We start from the raw sequence: 15,041 nt of genomic DNA, 5'->3' as shown, positions 1-15,041 counted from the left end.
AAACAGCACGTCAAAAACAGCACATCAAAACTAGGCTGTAAAACAGCACGTCAAAAACAGCACATCAATACCAGGCTGTAAAACAGCACGTCAAAAACAGCACATCAATACCAGGCTGTAAAACAGCACGTCAAAAACAGTACATCAATACCAGGCTGTAAAACAGCACGTCAAAAACAGTACATCAATACCAGGCTGTAAAACAGCACGTCAAAAACAGCACATCAAAACTAGGCTGTAAAACAGCACGTCAAAACCAGGCATTTCCACTGAAGTTACACTTTTACCAGATCATTCAGTCTTAGATTGGTGGATTAACACATTACTTAGGGCAATTGACATATCAACCAAGCCTAAAAGCCAGGGGGAGAGACATTTTTAATCTACTGTTTTTCTTGGTAGTTTTGCCCTTCCTGGAGGAGAGAGAGAGGACTAGAAAGACTGTCTAATAGAAAAACCAGACTGTTGGGGTGAGTCACTCCCTCTCTGCCTCTCTCTCAACCCACAGTCTTAGCCTCAGACGGCCCCAGAAATACAGCAGGATTTGCTCTTTCATGTTTGCCACAGATTCAGCCCAGAGAACTAAGGTGATTAGACTGTCAAGGAGAGCGAGAGATATATATGTGTGTGTGTGTGTGTGTGTGTGTGTGTGTGTGTGTGTGTGTGTGTGTGTGTGTGTGTGTGTGTGTGTGTGTGTGTGTGTGTGTGTGTGTGTGTGTGTGTGTGTGTGTGTGTGTGTGTGTGTGTGTGTGTGTGTGTGTGTGTGTGTGTGTGTGTGTGTGTGTGTGTGTGTGTGTGTGTGAGAAGAACCCCGGAGTCGTTTTACTGGAACATATTGGTGGCATCTTTTACACAAATGACTCAATTTTCAGGCTTGTTGTATTGTTGTGTGGAAGCGGACTGGTGAATAGAGCAAGCTCTGCATCCATGTCTCGGTGCAGGCCAGGGTCTGTGCAATGGGACAAGCTCCAGAGACAGACTAGTTTAGTATGAATGGCATATGGGAGAAAAGTATAATTTAACAGTCAAATACAAAATTCTAAGCCACTGCGTTTTTCTGTTTTTCCCCCCATTGAAAGACAGCAATACGTTGCTGTAATACGCAGTTATATGCAGATACAGCTCGTATTATTATCATAGAGCTATAATAAGATAATAATAATGAGATGGTGATAGTAAAATACAAGTGCTGTGTGCTGTTTCTCTGGTGTAATCTAAATCTACTTCCTGCTTGTCAGAATTGATAAATGGTCATCTTTCATCTCCTTCCTGTCTGTGTGTTGAAACTCCATTTAAGCATGCCTAAAAGCCGGGGTCTCTGCCTTGTTTTGATTCGACTGTACCCTGGGATCGTCGTCGTAGCCTGAGCCCATTTACCTGCCCATCTGTCAGCCCCTGCTTCAAAAGAACCACCACCAGGGCACGATGAGGATCACCGCACACAGACTCTACGTTCCAAATGGCACCCTATTCCCTATATAGTGCACTACTTTTGACCAGGGTCCTGGTCAAAAGTAGTGCACTATATAGGGAATAGGGTGCCATTTGGGACATTTCCAGATCACTGCTTTCTCTGCTAGAGCTCTTAGCCTCATTCTAAAGAGACTTTTTCCACTGAGAGATTGGTTATATTTAGGGGCCTATAGGAGTAGTGTAGGGGCTGTAAGACAAAGCTTCACTCAGCAGGTATAGTGGAGGTGAAAACATGAATCATCATGGCGGCATTACGGAGTACAGTATGACAGACATCACCTTGGAAACGTACTGTATGAGTTTAGTTCACACATGTTAGCTTCAAGGGAAATAGAATGCCAAGCAGAAATGACTAAGGAGAGACAGTTCTCTGGCTACCAAAGAACACCTGGTCCCGTGTGGCTCAGTTGGTAGAGCATGGCGCTTGCAACGCCAGGGTTGTGGGTTCAATTCCCACGGGGGGACCAGGGTTCAATACCCACGGGGGGACCAGGATGAATATGTATGAACTTTCCAATTTGTAAGTCGCTCTGGATAAGAGCGTCTGCTAAAATGACTTAAATGTAAATGTAAACACAAACACTGGAGAATTCATTCTCAAGCTCTTTGAGGAGACGCCATAAAAAACCTGACCTTTCCGGGAGACCTTTTTCAGATATCTACAGCAGTGTGTTTAAGAATGCCATGGTGTGAGACTGTAACATGTGCCTCCTCCCCAGTGGTTGACCAGGCTCCAGGACAGAAGACATTTACTCCTACAGTGGTATTTCCACCACTGTGACGGAGCCACGGAGCTGACAGATCAGCCAGTAAAGCAGCCACGGTCTGGTTACTCTGGGTAGACTTATAACCCCTTACACACACACGCGCATACCCATGCACACACACACATTTCATAAAATTATTCGTGCCCAATAAAGTAGTAAAAATAAAAATGTTGCAGGCTATTTTATGACACCCCTCTGTGCTAAGAGTTTAGTTTAAAGGTGCTGCTGTGTCCTTCAGAGGGCAGCTCATCTTACCTTAATATGGGAAGCAGAAATGAGATGTCTGTTTAATAAACCAATAGACGGAGCAGAAATGAGATGTCTGTTTAATAAACCAATGGACGGAGCAGAAATGAGATGTCTGTTTAATAAACCAATAGACGAAGCATAAATGAGATGTCTGTTTAATAAACCAATAGACGGAGCAGAAATGAGACAAAACACAGGGTGGACTGAGAGAGTGAGAAAATGTGCATCAATCATCTCTTACTCTCTGTCCAGCACTCACCCACCTCCCACCCAACTCTAGTTCTCTGTGTGTGTGTGCGTGTGTGTGTGCGTGTGTGTGCGTGTGCGTGTGCGTGTGCGTGTGACATACCTCTGACGACCAGGTCAGCGGATGCGGAGACGTTGTCCACAGGGGTCTGAGCGGTGCAGGTGTAACGTCCAGAGTGATTCAGCTGGGTGTTCTTGATGATCAGCTCTCCACTGGAACCTCCATTCTGAACAGGACAGTACAATCTTCAATTAGTACAACAATTTCAGTTAGTGCCAAGCCAAGGTTGGTATTTCATTTTACTTCCTGAATTGACTGAATTTAAATGAATTGTTGCAGACACCTACTCTTCCACAACAATCTTTATGTCAAATCAAATCACATTTTATAGGTCACATACACATGGTTAGCAGATGTTATTGCAAGTGTAGCACGGTGTCACACGGTCTATTGGTACAATCTATAGGTTTTTGATAATAGTAACACGATGGCCATTGGAAACAGTAGCATGAACTCCAGCTATGACAGCTGTGCCCCCTGCACTTTTTAATTAGCCTGCTAGCATGGGAGCTACTGTTCCAAGACTGCAACTTCCTGAGGCCTGATGGCTAGCATGGGAGCTACTTACCAAGACTGCAACTTCCTGAGTCCTGGGGGCTAGCATGGGAGCTACTGTACCAAGACTGCAACTTCCTGAGTCCTGATGGCTAGCATGGGAGCTACTGTAACAAGACTGCAACTTCCTGAGTCCTGAGGGCTAGCATGGGAGCTACTGTACCAAGACTGCAACTTCCTGAGTCCTGATGGCTAGCGTGGGAGCTACTGTACCAAGACTGCAACTTTCTGAGTCCTGGGGGCTAGCATGGGAGCTACTGTACCAAGACTGCAACTTCCTGAGTCCTGAGGGTTAGCATGGGAGCTACTTACCAAGACTGCAACTTCCTGAGTCCTGAGGGCTAGCATGGGAGCTACTGTATCAAGACTGCAACTTCCTGAGTCCTGAGGGCTAGCATGGGAGCTACTGTACCAAGACTGCAACTTCCTGAGTCCTGGGGGCTAGCATGGGAGCTACTGTAACAAGACTGCAACTTCCTGAGTCCTGAGGGCTAGCATGGGAGCTACTGTATCAAGACTGCAACTTCCTGAGTCCTGAGGGCTAGCATGGGAGCTACTGTACCAAGACTGCAACTTCCTGAGTCCTGAGGGCTAGCATGGGAGCTACTGTACCAAGACTGCAACTTCCTGAGTCCTGGGGGCTAGCATGGGAGCTACTGTAACAAGACTGCAACTTCCTGAGTCCTGAGGGCTAGCATGGGAGCTACTGTACCAAGACTGCAACTTCCTGAGTCGTGAGGGCTAGCATGGGAGCTACTGTACCAAGACTGCAACTTCCTGAGTCCTGGGGGCTAGCATGGGAGCTACTGTAACAAGACTGCAACTTCCTGAGTCCTGAGGGCTAGCATGGGAGCTACTGTACCAAGACTGCAACTTCCTGAGTCCTGGGGGCTAGCATGGGAGCTACTGTAACAAGACTGCAACTTCCTGAGTCCTGGGGGCTAGCATGGGAGCTACTGTACCAACACTGCAACTTCCTGAGTCCTGAGGGCTAGCATGGGAGCTACTTACCAAGACTGCAACTTCCTGAGTCCTGAGGGCTAGCATGGGAGCTACTGTAACAAGACTGCAACTTCCTGAGTCCTGAGGGCTAGCATGGGACCTACTGTACCAAGACTGCAACTTCCTGAGTCCTGGGGGCTAGCATGGGAGCTACTGTAACAAGACTGCAACTTCCTGAGTCCTGATGGCTAGCATGGGAGCTACTGTAACAAGACTGCAACTTCCTGAGTCCTGAGGGCTAGCATGGGAGCTACTGTACCAAGACTGCAACTTCCTGAGTCCTGATGGCTAGCGTGGGAGCTACTGTACCAAGACTGCAACTTTCTGAGTCCTGGGGGCTAGCATGGGAGCTACTGTACCAAGACTGCAACTTCCTGAGTCCTGAGGGTTAGCATGGGAGCTACTTACCAAGACTGCAACTTCCTGAGTCCTGAGGGCTAGCATGGGAGCTACTGTATCAAGACTGCAACTTCCTGAGTCCTGAGGGCTAGCATGGGAGCTACTGTACCAAGACTGCAACTTCCTGAGTCCTGGGGGCTAGCATGGGAGCTACTGTAACAAGACTGCAACTTCCTGAGTCCTGAGGGCTAGCATGGGAGCTACTGTATCAAGACTGCAACTTCCTGAGTCCTGAGGGCTAGCATGGGAGCTACTGTACCAAGACTGCAACTTCCTGAGTCCTGAGGGCTAGCATGGGAGCTACTGTACCAAGACTGCAACTTCCTGAGTCCTGGGGGCTAGCATGGGAGCTACTGTAACAAGACTGCAACTTCCTGAGTCCTGAGGGCTAGCATGGGAGCTACTGTACCAAGACTGCAACTTCCTGAGTCGTGAGGGCTAGCATGGGAGCTACTGTACCAAGACTGCAACTTCCTGAGTCCTGGGGGCTAGCATGGGAGCTACTGTAACAAGACTGCAACTTCCTGAGTCCTGAGGGCTAGCATGGGAGCTACTGTACCAAGACTGCAACTTCCTGAGTCCTGGGGGCTAGCATGGGAGCTACTGTAACAAGACTGCAACTTCCTGAGTCCTGGGGGCTAGCATGGGAGCTACTGTACCAACACTGCAACTTCCTGAGTCCTGAGGGCTAGCATGGGAGCTACTTACCAAGACTGCAACTTCCTGAGTCCTGAGGGCTAGCATGGGAGCTACTGTAACAAGACTGCAACTTCCTGAGTCCTGAGGGCTAGCATGGGACCTACTGTACCAAGACTGCAACTTCCTGAGTCCTGGGGGCTAGCATGGGAGCTACTGTAACAAGACTGCAACTTCCTGAGTCCTGGGGGCTAGCATGGGAGCTACTGTATCAAGACTGCAACTTCCTGAGTCCTGGGGGATATAGTCTTGTTTGCCAGACTCATGGTACTACATATAGGAGGAATACAGCGATCTGAACATCCAGATCAGGAGAACTACAGGGAGCTTTACCGTTGGGGCCGTCAACCCTCCTGCCCATCGTTTGAAGAATATAACATAGAGGATCTGTAGTATTATCAATGGGAAGACTTCAAAGACAGCGTATTTGACCACAGTGGCCTGCAGAATATCTGCAGTAGCCTTTCACTGTTTGTTAGGGCTAGGGAATTGCCATGGTCCTCACGATACAATATTATCACTGTCACTTAGGTGCCAATATGTATTGCGATTCTCACGATGAAATATGTATTTCAATTCAATACTACAATTTTATTCAGATTTGATGTTCCAAACATATTGCTCACTATACTCTATGTCTGCTGCAGAGAGACAAGAGAGAACATGAGAAAACGAGTTTTGATCAGTCATGTAAATAAAAGTGCTGAAAACATGTTGGCTAACTATTTAAAAAGAAGATGGAGACAAGCTATAGATTAAAAAATACCGGAGTTTTGGAACATGTATAGCCGACCAGCGCTAGCTAACTCTACCTCCAAAAGAAAAATACAAAATAATACATATATTTACTTAATTTAACCTTTGTTTAAATTTGGAATCCGCATTAGGGGAAATAGCCCCCTGTTCACCTTAGCGCCTTTGTTTTGTTGACTAAACGGTGGAGCGCATTGTGGTAAAAACACATTCCACTGTTCTATTGCTCGTGAAATGATGTCAAAGGGAGAAAACTGTGTTGGTTGTTTGCGGTAACTTCTTTGTTGTTGTAATATTCCAAACAGACGTGGCAGTTTCACCACTACGGATTCCAACTTTAAGTCAGTAAGGAACAACTTCTTATTTACAATGACAGACATATTTTCCCTTGTATGAAATGCTCCCATTGAGAATATAATAGAAGCATTATATTAACTCACTTACTCTAATGAGTTCTACTATTCTGATGACACATAAATAACATCAACTGGAGAAGGTGGCCATTTTATGAACGGGAGAAATAAGCCTTGTACACAGCTATGCAAGGTCATCAATCAGAAGCATTATAGAGAGTTGTGCATAACTCCCGTCTGTGGAATGACAGATGATGAATGCTAGCTGCTGCTTAGTGCTGAGACTGTTCTGGCAGAGAGTGGGTCACGTCATTCATAATGTATGAGAAAGGAAACTGCAGTTAAACTGATATAGTATACAGGGCACCAGCAGCCAGCAGTCCATGGGTCTTTTAGTAACTGACGCTAAATGGGTATCAGGGATCAACTGGTATTATAAGTAGTACAGCACTACACCAAAGTAATATTTCAGCCATACCCAGGATTTGAACAGTCAACACTAAGATTTCTAGCCTGCTTTTTTAACCTCTTGAAGCTAGAGGGCAGTATTTTTATGTTTCGAAAAATAACGTTCCCAATGTAAGCTGCCTATTTCTCAGGCCCAGATGCTAGAATATGCATATAATTGACAGATTAGGATAGAAAACACTCTAAAGTTTCCTAAACTGTCAAAATATTGTCTGTGAGTATAACATAACTGATTTTGCAGGCGAAAACCTGAGGAAATCCAACCCAGAAGTCTTGTATTTAATAGTTTACCGTCCGGTTGAAATATTATCGATTATTTATGTTAAAAACAACCTGAGGATTGATTATAAAAAACGTTGACATGTTTTCTCTTACCGGGTTGCGTTCATAGTGGGATCCGTCCCGGTCGAAGTCGATGGAGCGGCCGTCCATGGTCCAGACAAACGTGATGTCCAGCGTTGAGTCATGTGATGCGGCACACTGCATGCTGGCGCTCTCGCCCGCCGTCACGTCCGCGTTGGACGGAGCCAAGGTGATCTTAGTGGCCTCTGGTGAGAAAAAGGGGTGGTCAGCCTTAATAGCAATGTGTGTGTTCCTTCCGATAAGAAGAACAATGTGCAAAAAATCAGCATTTAATGTACCGTGATCAAGAATTCTCCACTAATACCAGCCTGGTCTTTCAGGCCTAAAACGTAGGGAAATATTTGTTGTTTGTATAGCGTGAGAACAGTGGAGGCTGTTGAGGGGAGAACGGCTCATAATAATGGCTGGAACGGAGTAAATGGAATGGCACCTGGAGACCATGTGTTTGGTGTATTTAATACCATTCCACTAATTCCACTCCAGTCATTAAGGTGCCACCAACATCCTATGAGTGAGAGAGTCTGTGGAAGAATGTACTGATGTGAACCAGAGGTGGAGCAGTGGGCAGTGGTAGTGATCATATCTGACCAGTAGAGGGGGGTGAACGGTAGGGTATTGATCACAACAGGGATCTGTCTACAGTGCATTTAGTTCAAAATTGTACATCCTATAAAAAAAACATTGTCAGATCTCATCTGAGGTGTTGGCTATGAGGGGTGAGTACCCTGCCCCCTGAGACCAAGCCCCCTGGGACCCCGCCCCCTGAGACCAAGCCCCCTGAAGCCCAGCCCCCTGAGACCACGCCCCCTGAGACCAAGCCCCCTGAAGCCCAGCCCCCTGAGACCCCGCCCCCTGAGACCAAGCCCCCTGAAGCCCCGCCCCCTGGGACCCTGCCCCCTGAGACCACACCCCCTGAGACTCCATAACTCTGTCTCATAAGACTGATGGAGGTCAGATAGGCGTTCTGTGTGCGAGCGATGGTAGTGATGATGGTGAAGTGGCGCTAGCCTCAAGGCGACTCAGTAACAATGTTTCCCAGTTTGAATCCCAGAGATGAACCAGCAGCCAGAGGGTTACTGGCTTCAATATGCCATGTGCTACCTATTGCCATTGTGCCCTTGAGCAAGGCTCTTAACCCTCATCACTGGTCCCCTGAGGTCCATAACTCAGTCAGAGGAGGCTGACGGGCTGGAGGTCAGATGGGTGTTTCTAGGTGTGAATAATGAGTTTATGAGTCTGGTTCAGAGAAGAGCAGTGTCTGTGTGTAGTGTATGTGTATGTGTTGTGTCTGTCTGTCTGTCTGTCTGTCTGTCTGTCTGTCTGTCTGTCTGTCTGTCTGTCTGTCTGTCTGTCTGTCTGTCTGTCTGTCTGTCTGTCTGTCTGTGTCTGTGTCTGTGTTGTGTCTGTCTGTCTGTCTGTCTGTCTGTCTGTGTGTGTCTGTGTATGTGTATGTGTTGTGTCTGTCTGTCTGTCTGTGTCTGTGTCTGTGTCTGTGTCTGTGTCTGTGAATGTGTATGTGTTGTGTCTGTCTGTCTGTGTGTGTCTGTGTCTGTGTCTGTGTCTGTGAATGTGTATGTGTATGTGTTGTGTCTGTCTGTCTGTGTGCGTCTGTGTCTGTGTCTGTGTATGTGTATGTGTCTGTGTCTGTGTATGTGTATGTGTATGTGTCTGTCTGTCTGTCTGTGTGTGTCTGTGTATGTGTTGTGTCTGTCTGTCTGTGTGTGTCTGTGTATGTGTTGTGTCTGTCTGTCTGTGTCTGTCTTGTGTCTGTCTTGTGTCTGTCTTGTGTCTGTCTTGTGTCTGTCTTGTGTCTGTCTTGTGTCTGTCTTGTGTCTGTCTTGTGTCTGTGTTGTGTCTGTCTTGTGTCTGTCTTGTGTCTGTCTTGTGTCTGTCTTGTGTCTGTCTTGTGTCTGTGTTGTGTCTGTGTTGTGTCTGTCTTGTGTCTGTCTTGTGTCTGTCTTGTGTCTGTCTTGTGTCTGTCTTGTGTCTGTCTTGTGTCTGTCTTGTGTCTGTCTTGTGTCGGTCGTGTGTCTGTCGTGTGTCTGTATGTCGTGTGTCTGTCGTGTGTCTGTCTTGTGTCTGTCGTGTGTCTGTCTGTCTTGTGTCTGTCGTGTGTCTGTCTGTATTTTGTCTGTCGTGTGTCTGTCTGTATTTTGTCTGTCGTGTGTCTGTCTGTCGTGTGTCTGTCGTGTGTCTGTCTGTCTTGTGGCTGTCGTGTGTCTGTCGTGTGTCTGTCGTGTGTCTGTCTGTCGTGTGTCTGTCGTTTGTCTGTCGTGTGTCTGTGTTGTGTCTGTCTTGTGTCTGTCGTGTGTCTGTCTGTCTTGTGTCTGTCGTGTGTCTGTCTGTCTTGTGTCTGTCGTGTGTCTGTCTGTCTTGTGTCTGTCGTGTGTCTGTCGTGTGTCTGTCGTGTGTCTGTCGTGTGTCTGTCTTGTGTCTGTCTTGTGTCTGTCTTGTGTCTGTCTTGTGTCTGTCTTGTGTCTGTGTTGTGTCTGTGTTGTGTCTGTGTTGTGTCTGTGTTGTGTCTGTGTTGTATCTGTGTTGTGTCTATCTTGTGTCTGTCGTGTGTCTGTCGTGTGTCTGTCTGTCGTGTGTCTGTCGTGTGTCTGTATGTCGTGTGTCTGTCGTGTGTCTGTCTTGTGTCTGTCGTGTGTCTGTCTGTCTTGTGTCTGTCGTGTGTCTGTCTGTATTGTGTCTGTCGTGTGTCTGTCTGTCGTGTGTCTGTCGTGTGTCTGTCTGTCTTGTGTCTGTCTGTCTTGTGTCTGTGTTGTGTCTGTGTTGTGTCTGTGTTGTGTCTGTCGTGTGTCTGTCGTGTGTCTGTCTGTCGTGTGTCTGTCTGTCGTGTGTCTGTCTGTCTTGTGTATGTCTTGTGTCTGTGTTGTGTCTGTCTTGTGTCTGTCTTGTGTCTGTCTTGTGTCTGTCTTGTGTCTGTCTTGTGTCTGTCTTGTGTCTGTCTTGTGTCTGTCTTGTGTCTGTCGTGCGTCTGTCTTGTGTCTGTCTTGCGTCTGTCTTGTGTCTGTCTTGCGTCTGTCGTGTGTCTGTCGTGTGTCTGTCGTGTGTCTGTCTGTGTTGTGTCTGTCGTGTGTCTGTCATGTGTCTGTCTGTCTTGTGTCTGTCTGTCTGTCTTGTGTCTGTCTTGTGTCTGTCTGTGTGTGTGTGTGTGTGTGTGTGTGTGTGTGTGTGTGTGTGTGTGTGTGTGTGTGTGTGTGTGTGTGTGTGTGTGTGTGTGTGTGTGTGTGTGTGTGTGCGTGCGTGCGTGTGTGCGTGTGTGTGCATGCAGCTTGCCTGTGATAGAGAGGAAGCCTGTGCTGTTGGCCTTGCCCCGGTCGTTCTCAGCGAAGCAGGTGTAGCGCCCCTCGTCTGCCCTGGTCACATTCAGGATCTCCAGACTACCATCCTCCCAGATTAACATCCTGATGAAGGTAACACAATTTATAATCTCTAGATTAGCATCCTCCCAGATGAACATCCTGATGAAGGTAACACAACATATGATCTCCAGACTACCATCCTCCCAGATTAACATCCTGATGAAGGTAACAAAACATATGATCTCTAGACTACCATCCTCCCAGATTAACATCCTGATGAAGGTAACAAAACATATGATCTCTAGACTACCATCCTCCCAGATTAACATCCTGATGAAGGTAACACAACATATGATCTCTAGACTACCATCCTCCCAGATTAACATCCTGATGAAGGTAACAAAACATATGATCTCTAAACTACCATCCTCCCAGATTAACATCCTGATGAAGGTAACACAACATATGATCTCCAGACTACCATCCTCCCAGATTAACATCCTGATGAAGGTAACACAACATATGATCTCCAGACTACCATCCTCCCAGATTAACATCCTGATGAAGGTAACAAAACATATGATCTCCAGACTACCATCCTCCCAGATGAACATCCTGATGAAGGTAACACAACATATGATCTCCAGACTACCATCCTCCCAGATTAACATCATGATGAAGGTAACACAACATATGATCTCCAGACTACCATCCTCCCAGATTAACATCCTGATGAAGGTAACACAACATATGATCTCTAGACTACCATCCTCCCAGATTAACATCCTGATGAAGGTAACACAACATATGATCTCCAGACTACCATCCTCCCAGATTAACATCCTGATGAAGGTAACACAACATATTATCTCCAGACTACCATCCTCCCAGATTAACATCCTGATGAAGGTAACACAACATATGATCTCCAGACTACCATCCTCCCAGATTAACATCCTGATGAAGGTAACACAACATATGATCTCTAGACTACCATCCTCCCAGATTAACATCCTGATGAAGGTAACACAACATATGATCTCCAGACTACCATCCTCCCAGATTAACATCCTGATGAAGGTAACACAACATGTGATCTCTAGACTACCATCCTCCCAGATTAACATCCTGATGAAGATAACAAAACATATGATCTCTAGACTACCATCCTCCCAGATTAACATCCTGATGAAGATAACAAAACATATGATCTCTAGACTACCATCCTCCCAGATTAACATCCTGATGAAGATAACAAAACATATGATCTCTAGACTACCATCCTCCCAGATTAACATCCTGATGAAGGTAACACAACATATGATCTCTAGACTACCATTCTCCCAGATTAACATCCTGATGAAGGTAACACAACATATGATCTCCAGACTACCATCCTCCCAGATTAACATCCTGATGAAGGTAACACAACATGTGATCTCTAGACTACCATCCTCCCAGATTAACATCCTGATGAAGATAACAAAACATATGATCTCTAGACTACCATCCTCCCAGATTAACATCCTGATGAAGATAACAAAACATATGATCTCTAGACTACCATCCTCCCAGATTAACATCCTGATGAAGATAACAAAACATATGATCTCTAGACTACCATCCTCCCAGATTAACATCCTGATGAAGGTAACAAAACATATGATCTCCAGACTACCATCCTCCCAGATTAACATCCTGATGAAGGTAACACAACATATGATCTCTAGACTACCATCCTCCCAGATTAACATCCTGATGAAGGTAACACAACATATGATCTCTAGACTACCATCCTCCCAGATTAACATCCTGATGAAGGTAACAAAACATATGATCTCTAGACTACCATCCTCCCAGATTAACATCCTGATGAAGGTAACACAACATATGATCTCTAGACTACCATCCTCCCAGATTAACATCCTGATGAAGGTAACACAACATATGATCTCCAGACTACCATCCTCCCAGATTAACATCCTGATGAAGGTAACAAAACATATGATCTCTAGACTACCATCCTCCCAGATTAACATCCTGATGAAGGTAACACAACATGTGATCTCTAGACTACCATCCTCCCAGATTAACATCCTGATGAAGGTAACACAACATATGATCTCCAGACTACCATCCTCCCAGATTAACATCCTGATGTTAGAGTGTTGTGGGTAGTTGGAGAAGGGGAGATGGCTGAGAGTGTGGGGGTAGTTGGAGAGGGGAGATGGCTGAGAGTGATGTGGGTAGTTACAGAGGGAGAGATGGCTGAGAGTAATGTGGGTAGTTGGAGAAGGGGAGATGGCTGAGAGTGATGTGGGTAGTTGGAGAGGGAGAGATGGCTGAGAGTAATTTGGGGAAACGGAGAAGGGGAGATGACTGAGAGTCATTTGGGTAGTTGGAGAAGGGGAGATGGCTGAGAGTGATGTGGGTAGTTGGAGAAGGGGAGATGGCTGAGAGTGTGGGGGTAGTTGGAGAGGGGAGATGGCTGAGAGTGTTTTGGTTAGTTGGAGATGGGAGATGGCTGAGTGTGATGTGGGTAGTTACAGAGGGAGAGATGGCTGAGAGTAATGCGGGTAGTTGGAGAAGGGGAGATGGCTGAGAGTGATGTGGGTAGTTGGAGAGGGAGAGATGGCTGAGAGTAATTTGGGGAAACGGAGAAGGGGAGATGGCTGAGTGTGATGTGGGTAGTTGGAGAAGGGGAGATGGCTGAGAGTAATGTGGGTAGTTGGAGAAGGGGAGATGGTTGAGTGTGATGTGGGTAGTTGGAGAGGGAGAGATGGCTGAGAGTGATGTGGGGAAACGGAGAAGGGGAGATGGCTGAGTGTGATGTGGGTAGTTGGAGAAGGGGAGATGGTTGAGTGTGATGTGGGTAGTTGGAGAAGGGGAGATGGTTGAGTGTGATGTGGGTAGTTGGAGAAGGGGAGATGACTGAGAGTAATTTGGGTAGTTGGAGAAGGGGAGATGGCTGAGAGTGATGTGGGTAGTTGGAGAAAGGGAGATGGCTGAGAGTGATGTGGGTAGTTGGAGAAGAGGAGATGGCTGAGAGTGATGTGGGTAGTTGGAGAAGGGGAGATGACTGAGAGTCATTTGGGTAGTTGGAGAAGGGGAGATGGCTGAGAGTGATGTGGGTAGTTGGAGAAGGGGAGATGACTGAGAGTCATTTGGGTAGTTGGAGAAGAGGAGATGGCTGAGAGTGATGTGGGTAGTTGGAGAAGGGGAGATGACTGAGAGTCATTTGGGTAGTTGGAGAAGAGGAGATGGCTGAGAGTGATGTGGGTAGTTGGAGAAGGGGAGATGACTGAGAGTCATTTGGGTAGTTGGAGAAGAGGAGATGGCTGAGAGTGATGTGGGTAGTTGGAGAAGGGGAGATGACTGAGAGTCATTTGGGTAGTTGGAGAAGGGGAGATGGCTGAGAGTGATGTGGGTAGTTGGAGAAGGGGAGATGACTGAGAGTAATTTGGGGAAACGGAGAAGAGGAGATGGCTGAGAGTGATGTGGGTAGTTGGAGAAGAGGAGATGGCTGAGAGTGATGTGGGTAGTTGGAGAAGGGGAGATGACTGAGAGTCATTTGGGTAGTTGGAGAAGAGGAGATGGCTGAGAGTGATGTGGGTAGTTGGAGAAGAGGAGATGGCTGAGAGTGATGTGAGTAGTTGGAGAAGAGGAGATGGCTGAGAGTGATGTGGGTAGTTGGAGAAGGGGAGATGACTGAGAGTCATTTGGGTAGTTGGAGAAGAGGAGATGGCTGAGAGTGATGTGGGTAGTTGGAGAAGGGGAGATGACTGAGAGTCATTTGGGTAGTTGGAGAAGGGGAGATGGCTGAGAGTGATGTGGGTAGTTGGAGAAGGGGAGATGACTGAGAGTAATTTGGGGAAACGGAGAAGAGGAGATGGCTGAGAGTGATGTGGGTAGTTGGAGAAGAGGAGATGGCTGAGAGTGATGTGGGTAGTTGGAGAAGGGGAGATGACTGAGAGTCATTTGGGTAGTTGGAGAAGAGGAGATGGCTGAGAGTGCTGTGGGTAGTTTAAGAGGGGAGATGGCTGAGTGGTGGTTCTTAGTGAAGGCAGATTATCCTTGTTTAGTGGTTGAGGAGCAGAGGAGTGGAGGGGCTTACACAGCCAGACTCTCTCTGTCCTGTCTGATGAGCTTCAGACCAGGCTTAATGTCAGCTACTGACAGGGAGAAGTGTGAAGCAGAGCAGAGCTCACAGACACACACACACAAGTAATGGATTCTCAGAGACATTATACGCTACACTATAATGACCTAAATGTGTCTCATAAACGAATAGAAACCTTCCTACTAGAGTCTAAACAAGACAAAATGTCAACACATTATCTTAAAAACA

The 15,041-nt window shown here is 46.7% G+C and overlaps 1 protein-coding gene across 3 annotated transcripts in view; it reads right to left on the bottom strand.

The window, feature by feature from the left end:
• Positions 1 to 15,041, bottom strand: part of LOC129862033 (contactin-1a-like) — a 164,626-nt gene that overhangs the window by 16,957 nt on the left and 132,628 nt on the right. For all 3 annotated transcript variants that reach the window (XM_055933348.1, XM_055933345.1, XM_055933346.1), the window contains 3 exons: positions 10,668 to 10,795; positions 7,398 to 7,570; positions 2,839 to 2,962 (listed from right to left, as the gene is read on the bottom strand). In XM_055933348.1, the coding sequence (XP_055789323.1) occupies positions 2,839 to 2,962; positions 7,398 to 7,570; positions 10,668 to 10,795 (425 nt within the window). The remainder of the gene's footprint in view (positions 1 to 2,838; positions 2,963 to 7,397; positions 7,571 to 10,667; positions 10,796 to 15,041) is intronic.

The sequence above is a fragment of the Salvelinus fontinalis genome, chromosome 9 (assembly GCF_029448725.1).
Source record: "Salvelinus fontinalis isolate EN_2023a chromosome 9, ASM2944872v1, whole genome shotgun sequence".
Taxonomy (NCBI): domain Eukaryota; kingdom Metazoa; phylum Chordata; class Actinopteri; order Salmoniformes; family Salmonidae; genus Salvelinus; species Salvelinus fontinalis.
This window is presented reverse-complemented; position numbering and strand designations above follow the sequence as displayed.